The 16,025-nt window shown below is 36.8% G+C and overlaps 1 protein-coding gene and 1 long non-coding RNA gene across 2 annotated transcripts; both read right to left on the bottom strand.

The window, feature by feature from the left end:
* Positions 1–586: 586 nt before the first annotated feature.
* LOC139133369 (calmodulin-like) lies at positions 587–9,827 on the bottom strand. Its single transcript, XM_070699927.1, has 3 exons — positions 9,653–9,827; positions 4,221–4,493; positions 587–3,884 (listed from the first exon to the last, which is right to left on the bottom strand). The coding sequence occupies exons 1-3, from the start codon at positions 9,657–9,659 to the stop codon at positions 3,658–3,660; spliced, it is 507 nt and encodes a 168-aa protein (XP_070556028.1). The 5' UTR covers positions 9,660–9,827; the 3' UTR covers positions 587–3,657.
* LOC139133370 (uncharacterized) lies at positions 6,830–8,165 on the bottom strand. Its single transcript, XR_011552578.1, has 2 exons — positions 7,987–8,165; positions 6,830–7,433 (listed from the first exon to the last, which is right to left on the bottom strand). It is a non-coding gene; the product is annotated as an uncharacterized lncRNA (long non-coding RNA).
* Positions 9,828–16,025: the final 6,198 nt, after the last annotated feature.

Here is a 16,025-nt window from a genome sequence, read left to right as displayed (position 1 = left end):
TAAGAAAAGAGAATCACAGTCTTAGTTTTTCGAAAATCGAAATAATTGTATTTTCCCCCACAGAGCTAACACAGGGATGGCGGCCATTTTGAATTTCAAATATTGGTTAATGTCTGGTGATTTTGTTTCTCTAGTAACACACGTTGCATTGTGTCATTTTTATTCCCGATTTGGTAAGAGAATGGTTGAAAGTTTCACCGAGGATAGTTTGAACAAAAAATTCAAGTCTTTCACTTTCGAGGAGCGTACTATCTTAAAGGTTGGTTAAAATAGCAGGCTAGGTTATAATGAAACACACCGCCTCAAGGAGCAGGGTGCTGTTTTCTAATAATCGATAGCCCCCCTCCCTTCTTCAAAGTGCATTATCAAGTCACTACATCAGGAGTAACAGTGTGTTCAATATCAGTATACGTATAACGTATGATTGATCATGACCTTCAGCTACAGTGTTTTCCAGAAGCTAACATCAACTAAACTCATTTTATTTATTGTGACATCGCTCAACGTCACACGAGTCGGATGCCTGCTGTGATGGGTAAATGACAGGATCTGTCTCGTAAACTTAAACATTCCATTTCGGAATTTTATGGTAATTAAACGTCACATAGTTTAATAAGGAACTTAAAAAGGTGGCGGGTAGTTTTCCTGTCAAATACAAAATGTAAAAGATAAAATTGAACAACTGATTAAAACTTTTGATCAAATCGAAGTTATTCTTCATGAGTCATACATTCTAAACCATTGATAATCATTATCAATAATAATGATCCAATATGCCAAAGATATTGTGATTCCGACAAATTCTCGTTCGAATTGGAGCTCACCTCGTAGGGCACTGAGTCACCTAGCGAAGACATCACAGTAATAGCCACTCGGCTAAAGCCCCACCATTAGAGGATCTCGCCGAAAGTTTCAGGGTAAACAGTCATTCCATACGAAGGCAGTGATGGAAGAAAAACTGATAAAACATAGGGTTTCTGACTCGTTTCTTCTTTTCTCGGTCGCCGAGGATGTGTCTGCTGTTGCTCAATATTTAGAATCCTAATACTAGTGTTATTCTTTTTGCATTTCGTTCTTGCTACTACCTCATTCGGAAAGTCACTTATAGATGATGAGTACAGACACTTGATGAGAGCGACTTGAACAAATAAAGAACATAAAAATACAGAAAATACAACAAAAACTTCAATAAAATCACAACATAAAGACAAGAAAACCACATTTAAAAGAGATTGTCTAATAGCAAAACCGCTCTGAAAGGCAAATTATAAAGGCGGGAAATTCACCCCCGTTGTCGCGTAACCAAGGCATTGAGGTACGTAAATTATTAATTCCCTTATACCTCTCTGAAACGATTGAATTTTAGACTGAATAAAACCGAAATTGTTTACCTACAACCATAATGTGAAGGAAGGAAATTTTAAGTACAGCAAAAGGCACTCCGGAGAAAGGAGTAGGTATGTCACAGAGTAGCAAGAATGTGTCTTTCGTACACTATCCAGACACAAATTAGCAAGGATATCAGGAAACTCGTGCGCCTATTGCTCTGTGGCTTTGAGTCTGTCTCCGTCATTAACCCTGCCTTCCAAATTATATAGGTCCTATAAGTGCATACTCTGCAGCGATACAGGAAAGAGCGATAGGCATGGCGGTCACCTTTCACCTTCCTGCCCGTTTGAAAAACCTGTACTTTGGCAGGTCGACTTCAAACAAATGATAAAATCTAGGTGCCTTCATTGTTCTGTAGTTCACGTCGATCAACAAAGTAAAGAACAACATTCTTTAATAACTGACCATAGATGGCGCTTTTTACAGCCTTGCAACAGCGCTGCGATTTCGGCAAAGACACTGACAATATTGTAGGTCACAGTATATCACTGCTGTTGTTCAGTATGAAAGGCAGTCAGTATGAAAGCCAGAGAAGGGCATGTTATAAGGCATATGCAAATATTTATTTCGTAAGCACGAGAAACGTTCTTGTCTAAATTCTGATTTAGAAACTCTCGCATGGACTTTATGTATAATGTCACGTGATCAGATAACTAATTATTGTACTATACTATACTACCATCGGCATTAATGGCCGATCGAATACAAAACTTTTTTATACTATTGTATTGTATTGAATTTCTGACATGGCGTAGTGAACAATACGTCTTCAGCTATTTTAGTCGATGGAATCGTGAACTTTGAAACAGTCCACTCTCTTTTGAGCTCATTGCTATACTGATAAGGGCCTTGTTACTATGGAAACATCAACGGCGTCCAACGAGGCGTTACAGTGCGATGACACCGTTCGATATTGACATGAGAGGTACACAGTGTAGGCAAATATTTACTATATGGGCGCATGGTCTGAGATATAGCATAGGAATGTGCTGGTGGTGCATTAACTTTGCTAGGGCATGTAGTGCCCCCTTGTCGCCTATTCTGTAATTGTACCTTGACATTAATGTTATTATTTCAGCATTATTTCGTATTTAAAGTTCATTTTCAGTACTGGATCGGGATCACATACTATTTTATTCCAGTTGAGGTAGATTTTATTAGAATAGTTTCACCCATTTTTTTGACTGAAAAATGTTCAAAATGACATTCAGAGCATTACTTCGAGCTGAAAAAAACTAAAATTGTTCACGATAACAATGAAGTAATACACAAAACCTGAATACGCTAACGTTATATTTCATATTTGTCAGTCAATAAATACCCGAAACAGCAAGTGTCTTACAATTTTGAGGGCAACGCCTTGTCTTCCTGAGCGTCTACTTTCAGAAAATTACCCTTTCCTCGTTTGAAATGATCGCTTAGCTATCTTCAGTATGTTCCATGTCTGTCAATGTTACAAAACAAAGATTACCCGGTGACATTTTGAAGTAGGTTGTCTCAAATATACGTTCACATATTTGTTGAACACGTGAAAATGTCTAGAGGGACTTGTTTGTAGTATAATTTTAATTAGTTGCTTTACAACATATATGCTTAAAGGGACATAAGCTGTAACTTGTGGCAAGTTTTTCAGTATTCTGCTTCTGTATATCAACTACCGTGTCTGACCCTAATCCGTTTGTTATGCTGAAATTTCGAGTATTCTTTTTGTCAACACAGCTTGTATGTGTGTAGTGATCATTGTTTATTGTTTACAAATGAATTCTAGTCCGGACTTGAATACAATTTTCAACAATAACAATGTAGATTATACTCATATAGGTTGGTTGGCTTTAAATTAATTACAGTTGAGGGATTCAATGCAGAGAGTGTAGGAAACCACAAAAACAAAAGTTCTGAAAAAATAGCCAAAAGATACAGCTTTTAACGGTTTAGTATCACCTTTCAAAGTTTGATATTTTAGGGGTTTTTTTCAAACAAAGTCGAGGTTTTCCGACTCAAAATTCAAATACCAAAATCGTCAGTGCTGTCCTTCTCAAAGACAATGAGACAAATAGAACCAATCAACCAACAAACAAACAAACAAACGACTGCAAAAACACCTAATATAAACGTTCGCCCAATGCTCCGAAGTTAACTATGAGATTCACCACCAATGTGTCTTGCTCAGTAAATTTTGGAAACTATTTTCCAAAATTGTTCAAAAGTGATTCATACAATCACCATTTATCCTGATTTCATGAAGCTCTGAATCTATTTCCCTGTAAATTACATGTTTTCATAATGATGCTTCGTCATCGCTATCACGTACTCCGAGAAAGAAATTCTGCCATCACCGTCCTCGTCCGCGAGTCTCATGATTTTGTACACCTCCTCGTCCGTGTAATGACCTTTCTTCTTGAGTAGCCCCATTTTCACCTCATCAATTGTGATGTAACCGTTGCCGTCGGCGTCCAATTCAGAAAATCTCTCCCTCAATTCGTTCACAGTTGGAACTAGAAAAGAAGAGAAAAGTTAAGCCAAAAATGTGATTTTAAAACTCATAACGAGGCAAAATAATTGCATTCTTATGAGTTTCGTCAGAGCTGGCATCTCCATGACAGATATAGGTCCGCATTGTGCATCAAAATTGCTTCCAATGGCATGACCTGTGTACACTTCAATAAAGCTCACACTTTCCAATCTATTGTGGTTATTCATACACAGCGAAGTCAATCAAAAGCTAGGGGACTTGATAACCTGGCCCTAACTACAGACAAAATCTCAAAATACTGCAATATCATAGTTTCAAGCTTTGTAATGATAAAATGTGTTAGATATTCCTCCCTTACACGTGTCTTTCTTTTGCTTTGCCTGTTGCTGCTGCTGCTGCCGTTCCTGCTCTTCGCCATGTTTGCCGATCCAGAATATCGAAAACTCGTTGAAGTCGATTTCACCGTTTCCGTCCAGGTCGACCTGTCGCATAAATTGGTAAATCTCATCGTCTGTGTAGTCGATCCCGCCTCTGCGTAGACCCTGCTTGAGTTCTGATATCGTTATGCTGCCATTACCGTCGAGGTCATACCGGTCGAAAATGGAACGGATGTACGCGGGAGACGTTTTGTCTGGAGAGAGAGAGAGAGAGAGAGAGAGAGAGAGAGAGAGAGAGAGAGAGAGAGAGAGAGAGAGAGAGAGAGAGAGAGAGAGAGAGAGATGTAGTAGTTCCACGGTTGCAGTATCAGGAGCAAAAATATTAGGCAGACAGACATAGACAGGGACAGAAACAGAGACAGAATGAATGACAAACCGTCAGACAAACGTTATTTTATTGCTATAAAATTTCAAAGGAGCTTGAGGAACTCAAACTCTATGGTCTACTTCATCCATGTGTTCTTAGCGTTCCCATCACTGAAGAACATAGTGTAGCGGCTTCCCCAAGAAAACATCGGTAGTGGTTGAGGTCAATTAATGGCACACCGATATAGAGAGAACAGGGAGACTGTAACTAGATGTTTTGAAGTCACGGTAGTATACATACTTTATATGTCAATCAAGAATCTGAAGTAGCAAGGTTATCCGTGGTTCCAAAAAGTGGTGATTGACTCATCAATATTCATGATTATATAACTGTTCCGTTAGATTGAGTCAACTTTTTGCATGCTTGTGGAACGCTTACTTTTACTGAAGCATCAATCTCCAGCCAAAATATTTATTTATAAAAAGTCCGTGTATCTTTAAAATATTCCTGGAAATTTAGTGTTTGAAACCATTTTTACGGAACATGTTCTGTAACGAAGTGATACTTTGTTAGGTCAACCTGGAGTTGATGTTTATGCTACCAGCGGTGCACTAGTACTAGTCACTGTAAAGTTAAGTGTTAAAGGATGGAACACCAATTAAACGCCTTTTTGTAACACTTTTTGAACGCCTCTAGACGTTCAGAAATCTAACACTACGTGTTCAACCAACGTTCAATTTTTGAACATACGTGTGCAGATTTTGAACGCTACGTGTTCATCAGACATTATATTGAACACCATGGTGTTCCATATCTGAACACACGTTGCACGGGAAATGTGTTCAAAAAATTGAACGCTTTTACGCGTTCAAAGGGCTGTAACACTTTTTGAACGCATGGACGCCGTTCAACGATAAGTGTGTTAAAGGCTAGAACACATGATGCGCGCTTGTTGAACACCTTTAATTTTGGGCGTTCACGGGGTGTTCATGCCTGGAAATAACATTACAGACCATTGATATCCAGTAAAATTATTTTATTCTAAAAATACACGAAACATTTCTAGAGTAAAATACAATAGTTTACTGTAAAATGGGCAAATAAACATTGCAACTTTGTATGTAAAGTTTGTCAGAGGAAAAAACCAACAGTGTTAACACCTTCCTATCAAAAACATAAGCAATAAAAATCACCATATTGTGGATGACGTTTTATGTTCATACTTGTTTAAAATGTACAAAAATAATCTGAAAAAGCTCAAAATTTGGCATACTTATTGTGTTGAAAAGTATATGTATGAAGTGCATACTCCATTTTTGTAAGAAGGTTATTTACAGACATTTCCTCTTGTATAGACAATTGTAAATTTTGAAGAAATAAGAAGTTAGTCAAGGCTTCTCTGGTGCACATGGTATATAGTTGTCCACACTAAAGTAAACACAACATGTCAAGTTGTCAAAGTGTCACAGTAAGGCACAACATGCAGAAAGTGGGGAAAGTGGGTCCTTGGCAGGGTAAAACCTATTTCCTAGTCCAACAAAGTCCTTCATAAACAAAGATTGTTTGTTTGTAATATCTTTAAATAAACCCTGAAATAAATGGGTGACATTTAAAAAATATACTTCTCAGAAATTTAAAACATATTCATAAAGACCTTTCAAATTCTGGTGTCTCCTGCTATTAATTTTTGTACAATTTTTTTTACCAAAAATGGTAAAAATCACCCTTACAATGAAAAAATGTACATTTCATCATAACTTGAATATATCACATTCTGGTAATCCCTTTATGTCTTAAAAATGTCTGAAATATCTTTAATGTCCTAAAATTACAAAGTTGCAAATTTCTGCATAATTTGAACAATCTGAAAACGACTATCAGTAGAGATCTATGTCCTAAATATCAAAACTGTTCGATTAGCAGTGTTGAAAGAGATTTTGTAAAGATTTTTTGACCAAAAATGACAAAAATTGCCATGAAATACAAAAATTTGAATATTTCATCACAACTAGCACAAATTTGACTAAGGTCATTTTTAGGGACATGTTTACCAAATATTGAAGACGGCAGAAAAATAGAAGAAGATTTTTGCCAAAGAACAGCAAAATTAGCCTCAAAAATGTAAATTTGCATATTTCATCATAATTTGAACATATCTGATTAGGGTAATCCCTTAGGACCTGTAATCCAAATATTTAAGGATTCGTACAGGCTGTTTTGAAGAAAAACCTTTGGATGTACAAATTTGAGGACAATGCTACACATCCACCTATTTAGCTGACAGCAAAGCTAAAAACCAGTTGCTAAGTACAAGAGACGTGTTGAGCTACAATACAAAATAATCTACGGTTTGGTAGCACGCTATGATCAACTAAATGTTACAAGGGCATAAGCTTTCAAAGACGTGAAGTCTCCTTCATCAGATGCAAGGGGGGATGAAAAATTGAAGCAGAAAGTGACAGAAAATTCAGAGTGAAAATTTCAGAAAAATCAGTAATTCAGAGCGGACATTTTTACTCTGAATGGTCTGTCGCTTTCAGCTTTAATTTAAATAAGGGAGACTACACGTCTGTGAAAGCTTATCCTCCGACAATATTTAGTTGATCATAGCATGCTACCAAAGCTTTGATTAATTCAGAACAAAAATACAGAAATTTATCAAAATTCAGTTACTGACCCTTGGAAGTTTAAATCTACATTAGAGATGAACTGAGGTTCTTCAAGCTTGTTTCCAGGCAGCTACCTGTACACTCATCTTCTTCGTTATCTGTACCACCAGCTTCTATAACAACTCTTCGATTTTCAGTTAAATCCAACTTTTTACATCCTGAAAAAATGCAACAATAGGTAATATGGCGAGATGAAACTTTAAATGAAAGACAAGGAGCTGATTAGGTAAAGGAAAAGGGGAGACTTTCATATACAGTGCCTCTCTTCAATACTGTTACAAAATATTTGCTGCTTCTTGTCATCAACTGATTAAAATAAAAAAGCCAAACTCTCATATGCTGAAACAATACATTGTATACTCTACGATGTTTAACTGATGTTTTACATGCGATTGTGTTTGCTAAAAGACATGTATTAGCTGTGATTACGCAGCAGTACTACGCAAGGCGTATCGATCGCGCTGAGGTCAAGGGTTATCGCTACATCAGTGTTGAGTTGACCCTTGACCCGAGTGAGATCGATCGATAGGCTATGGCCAAAGTACAAATGCGTAGTCACAGCTAATTGTTGGTATAGCAGCCATGAAAGAAAAACAAGGTTTCCTCACGCAGTTAAGCTATTTCAAGGTACAATACAATTAATTTCAAAGGACGATAATATAGATGCTTCAAAAATCTAATACCTTTTACTATTTTGGAGAGGAAACTTACCCTTTCTGATCTTGCTTCCGCACGATCACGACTTCAGGGTGCGCTTACAAGAAAAATGTCGCAACTTCCGTTTTGATGCATCATGGGATAGGAAAAGGCACCAAACTTGAACACCAAGTGTTTAGAAGTAGAACGCCTCTTGCACGCCGATGTTAAAATTAAAACATTCATGGTGGTTTTCAGATTTTCTTTTCTAATTTTTGAACTTTCAACCCGTAATAAACGTGTAAAATTATTTTGTATACTTCCTTTTTTAGAAAAAATATGCTTTCAGCTATTGTAGGCCGGAAATATTTTTCACTTAGTGTGAAATTCGTTACACCAAAATCCGTGTACGTTTACCGGACAGTGAAGCAATAGTAAATTTAATATAGCCATTGTAAAGTAAAAAACACAAAAGATTGTTAATTGTTTCACAGTTTTGTAAAATTTCTGTGATTCTCAGTTTTTGAACACTTGAAGGAGATTGTTGTTAACACATAGTGTTCAGGTTTAGAACATCATTGTTAATATTATGAACACTGTTGTTAACAATATGAACACTAGCCGTTCAAATTTGACCACCGACATGTACATTTTGAACGCGTAAAGACGCGTCTAGCATCCGCTATTTTTACAGTGTAGTCGCTACTACAGTAATTAAGCCACTATTTGCTAAGGGCTTTATTCACATAAACATTGAGTACAAGTAGACCCGTGGTACCCGTTCATTGAGTTGTCCTCTACACGACCCGAATTCGAAATGACCGAACGGGCCACTTGATCTCTTGTCTAAAGTCCATTTTTTACTTATCGTTACTGTTTTGTGTATATCCGACTGGTTACATCTGATCAAAACCGACTAGAATTACATAACTTGTAAATACAAATACTGCACGTAAGTTTATTTAGCCTTGTAGAGGTACCATATACCGTTAATCACTAATAATGTCTTACAACGTCTTACAACGTCTCTCAAATATTCCGGAAGTAGGTCAAAAGATTTTTACTGCACTCCCGATATTTGCTAAGATTTACTTTATTGTAAACAAACAGCAAATTTATCCGCTATTTTCTTAGATTGTTTACACATGTACATGCAGGCATGCACGCACCTCCCCTCCCCCCAAACACAAACAAACATGCACATACAAGTAAAGCGCGCGGACAAGACAAACAGTAGGTACGCGGGCCATCTCTGGTGAGTGTTGTTAAGGTAAATTTTAAGTGCACTAGAAAGTATGTGAATAACAGTCGAACATGGGGTTTCAGTATGGCTGTAAATCTGTCAAGTTTACTTTGTATCATACACAGAAGAAGCGAGACTCTGGTTGTATGGAGTGATCTATTCACGGCGGACAGCTCGCTGCCAGTCATGTCTCTGATCTCCGTTATCTGTTTTCGTTGCCATAGTTTCATTTACAAACAGCTAGCTGTCTGTCCTTCGTATATCAGACATTTCCACGCGGATCTTTATTTAATGAGATCAAATCTTATTAATTGTGTTTTATAATGTAAATTCTGTGATTGCAATGAAAGCTTGATGATGTTTCTGGTCCCGTGCTGTTGACCAGGTGCTAAATAGGAAATGATCAAAGATCGTTTCGCCTCCACTGGCTGGTGGAACTGTGAGCAATATCACGTCTATATTTACACATGTACTCAAAGAAAATTATACATCACATACCAGTCATCCTTGATATTGTACTTCACTTCCGACGTCTGCTGCTAATTCTTCTTAAGAGGTGTAAAGGTAGCAGAAACCTCGCGTTTGAACCATCGATTACAACGCATTCAAATTGGACGGCGCCGCTTTAATTCGCCAGCGAAGCGTTATTTTGTCAACGCAGAGTCCATACCGTTATCTCTACGGTCTGTCACGACCCAACGCATGATAACATCGCCATAGAAACTATTCCGGTCAGTGCATTAGTTTCAGTGTGTAGACAGGGTTTGCGTATAGGAATGAAGATTATTTTGGTACACTGGAGTTCAAGCTTGCGTAAATGTGTTCAAACGTTCCGGGTTAAAATTTTACAGTGAATTACATTGCCATAAAGCACGGTTCAATATCCATCCAACGCCATTCACTGCATGTGAAGTCGTAATGAAATGTGAGACACCGGTAGGTTTTTATGTGCCAAGGAAATAGAACTTAAAGCTGTTACCTGTGATGTTTCAATTATGTTAGGTTAGAAATTGGTACATTTCCTTTTTTAACTCAGTGTGAAGAACATTGAAATGGACAATGTGAGTTTTCAAAGGAAGATAGAAATACGACGTCAGGACCATTCAAACTGAATGATACAAAGCAATGAGTCTACGATTAAGTTTTAGAATTTCTATAATTATCTCAGAGCATACATTATAGTGATGAAAAAAGCTGCTATCTCTCCCTCCCTCCCTCCCCTCTCTCTAAATAGGTATCTGATTATGTTTCGCTTTATCTATTTATCTGTCCCCATAGCCTTCTAGTGTCTCATTGCCATATCTCAGAGAGAGAGAGAGAGAGAGAGAGAGAGAGAGAGAGAGAGAGAGAGAGAGAGAGTTTGAAAGTTAAGCAAAACAGAATCAGATACCCAATTTAATAGCGCCATTGTTAAATGAACGTTCAGAACTGGCCTCAGAGTCCAACTGTTATGTGAAGTTTTATAACTGTTGAATACTTTGTCCTCTATCAAACTGATACAGCGCCACCACTGTCGACAAACACTCGTAACCATCACATGATAAGGAAACAGCTTCAGTTAATAATCAATAACCAACAGGATATCATAAATGACACGGCAGAAGTACACTGATTGCTGCTTTAAAATTTGACACTAAATGTTCTTCTTTCTTTTTTGCTCTGTGAGTCATGGTGATTGGTCGTGCTTATGAGGTTTTCTTCAATCTCCACTCAAATATATGAGACACACTTTTTGATCACAATGTTGTACATATATTTTCAGTTCTACATGAGAGGCGTCATGAACGTAGTCTCTTACCAGCAAAATATAAATGGAAAAGTAATTTTAATTTATAGTGCTCACTCCTTTAACAGTTACTTATGTCATTGACAGATAGAAGTTCAATTTCATAGAAAGTGATTTCGTCTTTCTAACAGGTCAATGTTGTGACGTCAACTTAGCAATAGATGCCCGGCGTAAAATTTGACCCTGGCCCTTACATCTGCGGCTGTTCTGAGTTTTGCTGCAGCAAGAACTGCGAGAGCGAATAAAACATGTGTTTACCCGTACAGCTTCCTCTCTCTCGATTCAGTGATAGCGGGATAAATTTGGCGAGCGTAGTTTATGTCGAGGCAGGAGAGAAGCGACGTTTGAGTTGAAACACAGGTTGAATGAAGAAAAGAGGATACAGTAAATAAAAATATTATTTTACCTTTTGCATAGATAACACGAATGAAGTTTAATTCACCAAGTTAAAAAACATGTTCAAACATAACATTCTTAATAATGAACATATGCTAGTGTCAAACGCCAAAGCAAAGCACGGCTTGAAGGAAACAAGCGACCTAACGGCCGATATAGCTCCACTGTGTTTATGTAGAGAATACCTATTTTTGACACATGTTGAAGAAGAAGGTGGAAATCTTTGATAGCTTATTTCAGTGGCCAGATAAATGGCTAAGATAGCTGCAAAAATACACAATTGAAGATTTCATCATAATTTGAATATATCACATTGGATCATCCCTAAGAACAAGTCCCCAAAAGCTATCAGAAGAGTAGTTTTTTGAGAATAAAATTTTCTGACCACAAATGGCAAAAATTGCGCCCCCAAAATGAAAATTGCAGATTTCACCATAATTTCAATATATATCATATATTACAATAATCCCTTGGAACCTGTATACCAAATATCAAAGCTATCGACTTGCAGTTTTTGAGAAACAAATTTTTTGACCAAACATGGCAAAAATTGAACCAAAAATACAAAATTGCAGATTTCATCATAATTTCAAAATGTCACATATAGTTTATCCGTAGGAACCTGCATGTAGAATTTCAAAGCTATCAGACCAGTACTTTTTGAGAAACGCATTTTTTGACCAAAAATGGAAAAATTGCCCCAAAATTACAAAATTGCAGATTTCGTCATTATTTCAATAAATATCATTAAGTCATCTATGAGAACCTGCATGCCAAATTTCAAAGCTATCAGGTGAGTAGTTTTGGATATACACATTTTTTGACCAAAAATGGCAAAAATTGCCCAAAAAATAAAAAAATTGCAGATTTCATCAGAAATTCAATATATTACGGAGTTTATCTGTAGAAACCTGTATACCACATTTTCAAGCTATTAGACCAGTATTTTTTGAGAAACGCATTTTTGACCAAAAATGGACAAAAATTGCCCCAAAATTACAAAATTGCAGATTTCATTATAATTTCAATAAATATCATTTAGTTCATCTGTAGAAACCCGTATACTAAATTTTAAAGCTATCAGATGAGTAGTTTTGGAAATACACATTTTTTGACCAAAAATGGCAAAAATTGCCCCAAAAATACAAAATTGCAGATTTCATTATAATTTCAATAAATATCATTTAGTTCATCTGTAGAAACCCGTATACTAAATTTTAAAGCTATCAGATGAGTAGTTTTGGAAATACACATTTTTTGACCAAAAATGGCAAAAATTGCCCAAAAATACAAAATTGCAAATTTCATCATAATTTCAATAAATATCATTTAGTTCATCTGTAGAAACCCGTATACTAAATTTTAAAGCTATCAGACCAGTAGTTTTTGGGAAAAGGCATTTTTTGACCAAAAATGGAAAAATTGCCCCAAAATTACAAAATTTCAGATTTCGTCATAATTTCAATAAATATCATTTAGTTCATATATTGGAACCTGCATACCAAATTTCATAGCTATCAGGTGATCATTTTTGCATATACACATTTTTTGACCAAAAATGGCAAAAAATGCCCCAAAAATACAAAATTACAGATTTCATCAGAAATTCAATATATATTACGGAGTTTATCTGTAAAAAACCTGTGTGCCACATTTTAAGCTATCAGACCAGTACTTTTTGAGAAACACAGTTTTTGACCAAAAATGGCAAAAATTGCCTTAAAAATGCAAATTTGCATATTTCTGCACAATTTTAATAAATCTGAAATAAATTATATATAGGGACCTATGCACTAAATATCAAAGTTATCTGACTGGTAGTTTTGATGAAGGAGTTTTTAAAGATTTTTTTTACAAAAAACGACAAAAATTGCCTTAAAAATACAAATATGCAAATTTCACTTTGATTTGAACTAATCCATCTTGAGTCAACCCTAAGTAAACTGTATATCAAATTTCAAAGCAATCGGACAGGCGGTTTCAGAGAAGAAGATTTTTTCACCAAAAACATCAAAAATGCCCCAAAAATACAAATATGCAAATTTCACCACAACTTAGGTGAGGTCACCCCAAGTGAACTGCATATAAAATTTCAAAGCAATCGGACTTGCAGTTTCAGAGGAGAAGGCAATTGTTGACGGATGACGTCGACGACGACGGACGCCGACGGAAAATCAACCTATTTGAATATATATATATATATATATATATATATATATATATATATATATATATATATATATATATATATATATATATATATATATATATATATATATATCACGCAAATCTTGTAATGAGAAACGGAAAAGAACAGCGCCGCAAGCGGCAGTTACTTAACTTACCCAGGTCCCTCGCATGGAGCTCTAAAGATTTTGTACAAGCTCATGTATTGCTCGCAAAAGGTCTCTTTCCTCATGGCTTTTTTCAAATTTTTAGAAAACGAAAAGATAAGGCCAAAAAAAAAGAGAAATGTTTCTGGTCAGCGCGCGCGTCACTTGAACAACAGCGCGTCACCCTTTTTTTTCCTGGTTTGAGGCCGGCGGCTGTGGCAAACTACATACTGATTACTATAACACCAAACCAAAACGGCTGAAGAGAAAGAAAATTCTTTGGGGCACATGATCAGTGACTGCATGAACAGTTTAAATGTTACTATATTGATAAAACTACAAAACTCAGTGTTATCCCCAGGCCATAGCGGTCCCGCTACGCTTTCGCCTCCCCCCCCCGCTACGCTTTGATTCTCCCCGCTACGCTTTAAAATATTCCCGCCATCCTTAGTTCACACGCTCTGCGTAGCTACCAGCTGATGCCTGCATTGTCTACACATAAGCGCTCACTGCAACTTTTAACCTGGTGAAAGAGTGGAAGGTGTGAAGTATGGTATGCATCAGATAAGTTGTCCGGAAGTGTTGAGAGGAACGTTAAAACAATAGAAGAATCGGCTGGGTTGTTCACAAATTTTCATTCCAGAACGACTATTACGACCAACAAAGACAGTATACATCGCGGACAAGTGTTCACAGAGGTAGGCGGTGTAGCACTAGCAGGGCCTTTGATCACATTCCCATGCTTTGATCAACGAAATGGACCGCAAAAGAAACAAGAGTTGACTGTCGAGGTTGATTATGATTGTACAACGATGAGTTTTGTCTGAGTACGATCACGATCGCGATCGAGTTCACATGCATAAATTTCAATATGGCGGCGGCCATGTTGGCCATGTTGGTCGACAGGTTCATAACGTGTTGACATTGATCCTGGCGTCGCGTGTGGTTCCACTCTGACACGTTCTCTGAAAGATTTTACACCTGATTTTCGAGGGATTCTAGTTGTACTTAGTTCATGTCTTGTGATCATCTTGGTGGTATTTTTAAATCAAGAATCGATTGACGATGTTCAGTGGAAGTAGAAGTTATGCGGGAGGGGGGGGGGGGCCGCTGTTGAAATCTATCCCCGTGATGAAAATTATTCGCGGTGTTTGTCGTTCAAAAATGATATAAAATTCAATTGCATTTGATTTGTGTAAAGCTTAAACTTGTGAATTTTCCTCTTTGTTGGCAAGTTTTGACAATTTATTAGCAATATATGTATTAATGGAACTCCAATGAGACGAACCATCTGAATCTTCTGTTTTAATTGCAATTGTAATTACAATACTGTGATGATTTATTTAAGTGTAATAAAGAGTTTCCATGATGTTCCAAACTGCACACTTTTGTGTTACCATTGCATTTTGTTGTGAGTGTACATGCATGTGTGGATGCATGTGCAAGCTTACATCCATATGCAAATATAAATTAATGATATGCAAATGATTATGCAAATTAGCCGGTAAGCTTTGGCGCTTTAACTGACCCTGCTCCCTCCCTTGAGGAGGAGGGGAAAAAAAAAAAAAAGCCGCGTCGCCGCACCATTTTTTAAAGAAAGGCCTGACCAGAAACATTTCTTTTTTTTTTTTTGGCCTAACAGCAGTTATGCAGCTACATATGTATTGCTGTTATCTATTGAGTTCAACTAGATTAATGCACTGCGGTATATTTCATCATAGGCCCTCGAAGGTCAATGTTTTTTACACAAGGCGCCTACAGGTGAGGGTGCAGAGCCCCGGAAGCATGAAACTTTAGCAATTGAGGGCGTTTATCTGTAATCGCAAAATGTAACAAATCAATTTCGCAGGTGAGTGCACTTGGGTAATACCAATACATTTTGCATAGATCATAGACCCTAAGATGTATGCATCGATTAAACAAATAGAGGTTTAATATAACAAAAATCGTATTAAAACATCACATTTTCATTTAAAAATATATTCATTTGTACCTTAAGAGAGGGGGAAACTGAGGCCAATAAAGGCAATGCTTGAATGGCGCTAAATGATTACAGGTCGTTCCACTCGTGACCGTAAATGTGTACCTTCTAATTTTGGTATATGTAAACAGCCGATAGGGTACTATCTTGGCAGTCTGAGAAACGTGTCAAATGTGACGTCATCAAACACATATCTGTTGTCTGAGGTCAGTCAGGTCAAACCATTCGATAAGCTTGATATTTATTTATAAGATTTCTCATTTCATGAATGGGTTAATTATGGCAACTCGTGATGGCTACTGCGATACGGCGGTTAAAAATAGCAATCGCATTGCCCAAACAATTGGTAATAAAACTATAAAACTATTGACTCGG

The sequence above is a fragment of the Ptychodera flava genome, chromosome 5 (assembly GCF_041260155.1).
Source record: "Ptychodera flava strain L36383 chromosome 5, AS_Pfla_20210202, whole genome shotgun sequence".
In the NCBI taxonomy this organism is placed as follows: domain Eukaryota; kingdom Metazoa; phylum Hemichordata; class Enteropneusta; family Ptychoderidae; genus Ptychodera; species Ptychodera flava.
The sequence above is the reverse complement of the archived record's forward strand: the minus strand, read 5'-3'. Positions and strand labels throughout refer to the sequence as shown.